The sequence below is a fragment of the Octopus bimaculoides genome, chromosome 1, assembly GCF_001194135.2.
Source record: "Octopus bimaculoides isolate UCB-OBI-ISO-001 chromosome 1, ASM119413v2, whole genome shotgun sequence".
Lineage (NCBI taxonomy): Eukaryota > Metazoa > Mollusca > Cephalopoda > Octopoda > Octopodidae > Octopus > Octopus bimaculoides.
The window spans coordinates 72,859,176-72,867,907 of NC_068981.1; the positions used below are offsets into that span (position 1 = coordinate 72,859,176).

At 35.5% G+C, this 8,732-nt stretch overlaps 1 protein-coding gene across 5 annotated transcripts in view; it reads left to right on the forward strand.

The window, feature by feature from the left end:
* LOC106871880 (protein-glutamine gamma-glutamyltransferase K) overlaps nt 1–8,732 on the forward strand; it is a 427,287-nt gene that overhangs the window by 393,445 nt on the left and 25,110 nt on the right. For all 5 annotated transcript variants that reach the window (XM_052967482.1, XM_014918634.2, XM_014918631.2 and 2 more), the window contains one exon: nt 6,274–6,377. In XM_052967482.1, the coding sequence (XP_052823442.1) occupies nt 6,274–6,377 (104 nt within the window). The remainder of the gene's footprint in view (nt 1–6,273; nt 6,378–8,732) is intronic.

The window sequence follows — 8,732 nt, forward strand, 5'->3', positions numbered from 1 at the left end:
ATATATATATATATATATATATATATATATATATACATATATATACACACACAAATATATGTATATATATATATATATGCGCGTGTGTGTGTGTGTGTCTGTGTGTGTGTCTGTGTATGTGTATATAGATGGATGTATTGATGGATATGTACGTATGTAGACATGTGTATGTGTGTGTGAATGTGCGTGTTTGTGTGTATGTGTGTGTGTGTGTGCACGTGTAAAGACCAGATGGAAAGAATTAAATTCTGATAATTGGTATGAAGGAGCCATAAGTGTTCTTACCCCGTAGCAACCATAGTGAATAAAAAGGCAATCCTTAGATCCTCAGTAGAACAAGCTTTTGCAGTACTTACTACGGACTTTACATTCTAAGACAGAAGATTGAAGAGAAAAAGGAGGGCAGGCGTTGAGAAGAATAGGGCAATGAAGAAAGTGTAGGCGCATGCGTGTGCTAGAAAGCTAAAATGTAGGTGGTAAGGAAGATGTGAAACAGTTGTCTAGCAAAACGAGAGAGGGGGGATAAGGAAAGAGTGTGAGCGATGTAACGTGTGTGACAGTGTATGTGTGGTGGGAAAAATTCTTTGGAGTGATGAAATGGCGGGTGAGTGAGGATGTGTGGGGTGTGTGTGTGCTTGTGAGTGTGTATGTGTATGTGTGGAGAGTGGATAAGCGAGGGCATGCGCGTGTCAACATAACGGAATTGAGATATTCGAACAACTGAATACTCATCGTCAACACCGACGGAGAACCCGCCAGTGCTATATAATATAATGCTGTTTTTGAACATCTGTCAAGTTAAGAGTCTTGTCAGAACAAACAATAGATCTATTTTAATTTTCAAATTCAACTAATTACCGAAACCAACAAAGTGTTTGGACATTTCAGAAATTCAATATCCAGTGAAAACGGTTTATTGTATTTTTTAAAAGTTTTATAAGTGAAACATTATGAAGAAATTATTAGATGTTATTAAAAGAAAGAATAATCGATCCTGTTCAGTCATTTCTTTTGTTGAAAAAATAATTTAATGTTCAGACAGAGAAGAATGGAGTGCATATGTAAAAGCATATAAACTTATTCAGATACAAATACGAATACATATTTACATTGATTAAATACATAAATATGAAGAATTAACTCAGCAATGCCATACTTGCGAATTGTAAAATTAACGCCATCATAACAAATCATACAATTTCTTCCATTAATGGGTGACGAGTTATAATCTAACGAAGCTATCTGGAAATTATGGTAAATTATTTCCATTAGCATTATATTTTATGTACAAAATGAAAACTTTAAAAAACATGCAATTAAAAATAAAACATTATTGATATGGTAAATTTAATACTTTGAATAGAATATTTCTATTGTTTATATTGATTTTAACTTGTTGCACATGTCTATTGTCATTTCATTAAGACAATAGTCATAATGAAAAATGTTTTAATTCTGTTTTCAACATCTGAAATGAAAGTTGAACAGATGTTGAAAACAGAATACAAACAGTTCTACTGCTCTCGGTATTAGACTAGCTTATGATTGTGCGCATATGTGTACACACATACATATTTAGTTTGAGGATGTGTATATGATGTGTGGCCCTAGGTAGATAGATACTACGGATATATACTGACTCCTGTGCAGGTGGAACGTAAAAAACACCATTTGAGCGTGGCCGTTGCCAGTAACGCCGGACTGGCCCTCATGCCGGTGGCACGTAAAAAGCACCCACTACACTCTCGGAGTGGTTGGCGTTAGGAAGGGCATCCAGCTCTAGAAACTCTGCCAGATCAGATTGGAGTCTGGTTCACCAGTCCCCAGTCAAATCGTCCAACCCATGCTAGCATGGAAAGCGGACGTTAAATGATGATGATGATATATATATACACCTAATAAATATAAATGTATATATAAATATTGATTTCAAATTTTTGCGTAAGGCCAGCAACTTCGAGAGAAGTGGTAAGTCAATAACATCGATTCCAGTGATCAATCGGAACCGGTACATATTTTATCGACTCTGAAAGAATAGAAAGCAAAGTCGACTACGTTGGAATTTGGACTTAGAACGTAAAGACGGACGAAATGCCGCTAAGCAATTTGCCTAGAGTGCAAACGATTCTACCAGCTTTCCGCCTTAGTATATGCAAATATTATTCAAATATCGAGGACACAATTGCAACACACAGTTATTTTAGACCTCATCCTGGGTATATCTTTAAATTGTAATTTCTTGCTGAACAACCCGAACAAATATTCTGCTTATAGCGATTAAATGTTTGCGCTGCACTTAGCTCACTCGCTCCATCAAACCGACGTTGCCTGAACAGGTGCACGGTGCACCACACCGTGCACCTGTTCAGTGTCAAAGAAATCGCAGAGCAACGTGAGATGAAGTGTTTTGCTCAAGAACGCAATGAACCACCCGGTCAAGGAACTGAAACTGCGATCTCGCGCTCGTGATTGCAACACCCCGACCACTAGTCCATGTGATCGTTTGAAAAAGAGTTATTCCCTTTACTAACATGTAATACATAATTTAGGTAATTTAGATATCCTTCTTTCTTTGAGCCACCGAATCTTGATGGACTAATTTGACTGCCGCCATTACAATCGATGTGTCTTGGTCATTTTAAATCTGGCGGAGCTATTCTTGTCCATGTCTGATAAATAGCCAACGCCTTCCCGGGAGTAGAGAGAAAATGAATGAGAGAACTGAAAACGAAATCGAAAGAAAAAGGCACACACACCCACACACACACACACACACAGAGGACAGGTACATTTTCATCAAATCCCGAAAGAATGAAAAGCGAACTTGACCTTAGCGAGCTCTGAGAATACAGCAAAACTTTCTATTCGTCGCTGTAACGACTTTGCCAATTCGCCGTTTTTAGTTAAGAGAAACATAACCGAAAGGCGAGTAAGTCCATTTACATACATACATACATACATACATGCATGCATACATACATACATACATACATACATACATACATACTCGTGCGCACACACACATTGTTTTAGTGTATGGGGTTTCCAATTTACGTCAGTTACCGTTTTTATAGCATAAAGTAACGGATCAATGCTACGACAAAGAAAGAATCATCTTAAGTGCTCCAGTTTAGTAAACATATTATTATTGTTATTATTATTATTATTATTATTATTATTATTATTATTATTATTATTATTATTATTAAAGTGCGATGACGTTCTCGGGGAAACTCTGGGCGTCGATGAAGATCATCTAACCGGTCTGTTTCAGAGAACTTTTGGGCCTGGGCCTATGGATAACTTCCAGAAATCTCTTGCCTGGCAGTGCTACCGAGAGGCGCTACCTGTTCGGGAAGTGCCGTCAGCCGGGCCTGCCCGAGGTGCGCCCTAAACAATGAAACCGTTCTGCACACCCTAGTCCAGTGCCCGAGTATTGCTGACTTATGGGTATATGTCGAACATCTGCTGTCGCGTGTAGGACAGATCCGGCTATCAGCTGAATCCATTGTGAAGATTGTCCCACCGCCCTCTTTTGGCGGGGAGAAGCAGGCATTTTTTATTTGCCTAGTGGCTGTAACGAAAGAGGTAGTATGGTTGATTCGTTTGAAAGGGTTAAAGACAGACACTTTCCTCTTTGGCCAAGCCCTCAAAAACTTTTACAAAGGAAGTTGAGGGTGCAAAGGGAAGTGTTGCCTTGTAGCAAGTTTGTTGAAAGGTGGCTGAATGTTGTAAGGCCGGCCAGTGTGAAAGGACCAATTCTAAGCGTGCACCAGTAAAATGGGAATCAAAGGAGAAGGTCTCTTCCCCTGGTGTTTCAGGCACCCGTGACTTTTGTTGTTTTTTTTTCCATGAGGACCTTAAAGCGCCTCCCCTATTGGGAGTTTTAATTTGTTTAATTTTAATTTTTATTATATTATGTACACGCGGTAAAACCCATTGTATCGTCCTGTTTTTGTCTTTAATGTTGTTGCATGCTTTTTAATGTTTTGTATGTGAGCTCTTGTGGCTAATAAAAGAATAAATTATTACTATTATCATTATTATTATTATTATTATTATTATTATTATTATTATTATTACTATTACTATTATTATTATCACCAGAATCATCATTTTTATCATAATTATAAGGATCATCGTTATGTGCGTAATATGACGATAGAGACAATGATGAGGATAATCGTGATACTGATCATCGTCATGGCATTGTTTATGACTTCGATGAGGTATTCTATATTTTGCCACGGGGACTTAACGGAAAGACAATTGCCATAATGCAGTACATACAATGCAATACAAAATACAATGTAATACAATGTGGTGCAATTCCATAGAAATAAACAAAGACTGGAGTGTGACGTATATGTATGCGTGTATGTATATACAAATACATACATTCATATGTGTGTGTGTGCTTTGTATGCCTGTGTGTATGTATGAATGTATTTGGATATGGAAATTTATCCATCTATCTCTCTCTACACACACTCACTCACTCACACATACACACACACAAATATATATATATATATATATATATATATATATATATATATATATATGGGTAGATAGACAGTTCAATACACAGATATATGCATATACATATACCTATATCTGAATACATGCATAGCTGTACATGCACTCACACGTGTGTTTATAAATATGCATCTGTGTATACATATACACACACACACTCACATATATATACACACACGCACACGGACATATATAGAAAGAAAGAAAAGAAAAGAATGGAAAGCATACAAACAAACGATTGCCGCCAAAGATCGGAATCTTAAGAAACAACGGCAAACTAATGATTGTGCGGCTGCAGTTGTTTAACAATACTCAGAATAACTAAAATAAAGGAGATATGACAATTCTGGATAAAAATAACGCTTGTTCAGTAAAAGACATAGCAACTAAAATTAGGTAAGATTACGTGTTGTATTGTGAAGTGGCTTCAATTCACTTTAGCAGTTTTGTTTGTGGCTGTCATTTATTGTTTCCGTTGGTTTTTAATGCAGTATTTTTTCTTCTTGGTTTGTTGTGTTGTCCATTCAGTGATCTGTTTTGAAGAATCCATTCTTGCCTTCTATGTGTGATAATGTATTTTCATCGTTTTTATAATGCAGGTCATAAGAGGGATTGTGTTGGTGATGCCAGTAATGTTAGTTATTTTTAGAGATTTAGTTCATCCCTTGATAAGGCAAATCTATAACTAAATATATTCCAGCCATTATAATGTCCTGTTTTCTTTTCTAAGACATAGTATATGTAGAACTATATTATTCGGCGAGTCCGGCCAATATGAGGGTGGTTTTGTGAAAACTATAATTTCCGTACAACATATACGAAGACATATTACATGAGATTTATAATGATAGTGGATAATGTTCGTTGTTGTCACTGTTGTCCTTGTTATTGTACTCGCTGAAGAGTCTTGATCGAGGAAACAGACCTACAATCAAAAGCATTCCAAATGTGAGCATCAAATCCCGCAAAGATCACATTTGCCTTCCACCCTTCAGAGGTGGATTAACTAAAGTACTCTTCTAGGACAGTTGATTGGAACTGTTAGTGTCGGACAACATGGTTTGCGGTGTCTGTTCCCGTCCTTTAGTTTTAATATTCAATTCTCAGAAAGCCCATTTTATCTTCCATTCTTCCGAGGTCGATTAAATAAAGTATCAGCATTGGATTAGAGTTTCGATAAAATGCTTAGCGGTATTTGTTCCAGATTTTGTTTGTTCGAATTCTGCCGAGGTCAGCTTCGTGTTTCGCTATTCCGGAGTCGATAAAATAAAGTACCACTTAAATTATTTGGGTACAGCCTTTCCTTCCAGCTATTACGTCATTGAGGTGCCGCTGGGCCAAAGGTGTTGAGATCAGGAGGGTGGCTGTGTCGGCTTGCGACGATACGAGCATCTACAATTGAGTCAAAGCGTAGCGTGTACTCCAAGCAAGTCGTATCAGGTTGCTATTGACTGCTGAATTATTTATCATTAATATTGTTATTATTATCATTTGAAATGCTGAAATGACAGAATTCTAAATTTAATGACTTGAGGATTTTAATTACATTATTCGGTATTGCAGGATTCAAAAGCTAATGAGATAGACTTTGCCTTTTGAGCCGCTGAGAAATGCACTGGGATCAATTTATTTGATTATATCTCTTCTCTGATATTTCATTCATTGTTATAAGTCGTTATTATAATATGTATTTTTATTATCACTATTACTATAATTATTGTTTATTCATTGTAGGGACTTCCATGTTTGGAATGAGTCTTGGTTTAAACGTCCTGATTTACCTCCAGGTTATGATGGTTGGCAAGCTTACGATGCCACCCCACAAGAAGTCAGTGAAGGTAAACACATTTTCACTAGTTTTTATTGTCCTTGTAATTTTTTTTTTTTTTAATATATTTCTTGAAAATATCCTCCACTACTTTCATAAAATACGTTACATTTCTTTTTGCAATTTATTTTTAACAAAACAAAATTAAAATTTCATCCAACTAATAATGAGCCTATGACTGAATAATTTACGCAGTTTAATTTAGATATCTAGAGATATCTAGAGATATATAAATAGGATAAGTGAATTAATTAAATGACCTATTAATGATAAATGCCATGTATGTTTAAACCACAATGGCTGTTGGCTTCAGGTGCAGTACAAGTAATTACATGATCGTATTACTCAGTCTTTACTTGAACTATTTTTCTGTGCTTCTTGTTCAACGTATCTACCTTTGTATGCTCGATATTGCCTGCAAGAGGAAAACCATTCCATCTAAACTAGCATGGGAAATGTTCTTATAAACAGCAAGACGAAAAGCTATCGGTTCCTGATAAAATATTGAACTCTGCAATTTCAACTCACTTTGTTATTTCACATACATGATGCTGAAACAACAATGATAATTACAAAAATTATCATTTCAAGACAAAGGCAAACACTTTTTAAAGTAAAATCCGTATCTTTATAAACACTTTTGGGGAAACTATTTCGAAACTTTCCTTACTGATCTGAAATAGATTAAATAAATTTATTTTATTTTTACTTTGAACCGAAAACATATAAATACAGCTGTAGTAAGCTTTTATTCTGATAGGTATTAACGTCAGCCAGGAACTTATTTATAAGCATTGAACTCTAAAGCTACATGAATTCACTATGAAAAATAATGGTTTCTAATTTAGACATAAGGTCAGCAATTTTGTGAGAAAAGGTTACATCAATGCTACCGACTCCATTACTTGGTCAACTTTATCTGTCATCCTTTCGGAGTTGATAAACTTTTAGTTTATCAACTCCGAAAGGATGACAGATAAAGTTGACCACGGCAGAATTTAAACTCAGAACGTATAGAGTAGGAAGAAATACTGTAAGTCATTTTGTTCATCACTCAAATTAGTCTGCCAGCTCTTTGCCTTTCAGTTATGTAAGTAATGAAGTAATAATGAGATAGTAATAGCTCTCAAGTTGTCAATTCTTTTTATAGATACGATTTTGGTCAATTGACTCAGCTCTAGTACACGCCTAAAATCAGAATTGACTACGGTAGAATTTGAACTAAGAGAATAAGACAAAATAAAATGCTGTTAGCAGTCAACAGCCACATGTTTCAGCAACTTGCCCACACTTTTAAATAATGACGAAGCTACTGAGAAGAATTGAATTGTTTACTTAACTGAAAACTTGTTATCCACAAAGTGTCACTAGGAGCAACTTTTCCACAAGGCTAGGTATCTGGAGATTTAATCAGCTTCAGTTCTTGAGCGGTATTTATTTCCTTCATCCCACTAGAATGAAAGATATTCTTGACCCAGGCAGCTTATGAATACAGAATGCAAAAACAACGCAGCTAAAAAGCACAGACACGTATTGTGGTCTTCTTTTTCAATCACAGCTGTAACATAACACTGATGACATTTCCCTTACATATGCACAGTCTCAAATACGAAGAGCAAAACAGACCATTATATCAACTCCAGTACTTGACTGGTACTTTATTTTATCGACCTTGGAAGAATGAAAAGCATAAATTTAACTCTGCAAACTTTGCACTCAAAAAGTAAAGAGCGAGAACAAACACTGCAAGGATTTTATCCAGCGCTAAAATATCACCAAATCTACCGCAATATTTTCATTAATTTGCCGTCGGTACCCATTCATGCATTAATGATTCTTTCCATTGGCGCAAAGCCACAAATTTGTGACAAAATAATCGATTGAAATGACACCAATGAAAGACAAAGCTGGAGCAGAATTGATATAATTGTTTTTTTGTGAATTAGCTGTAATAGCGTCAGTGACAGCTGCAATTTCAACTCACTTCGTTATTTCACATACATGATGCTGAAACAACAATGATAATTACAAAAATTATCATTTCAAGACAAAGGCAAACACTTTTTAAAATAAAATCCGTATCTTTATAAACACTTTTGGGGAAACTATTTCGAAACTTTCCTTACTGATCTGAAATAGATTAAATAAATTTATTTTATTTTTACTTTGAACCGAAAACATATAAATACAGCTGTAGTAAGCTTTTATTCTGATAGGTATTAACGTCAGCCAGGAACTTATTTATAAGCATTTAAAATTTTTTTTAAAGAAAACATTAACATATTTTACATAATCCTTAGCGACATTCCTTTAAGCTACTACATTGAAAAGTGTTCTTCAGAAACAAATAGTATCAGCAAAGATC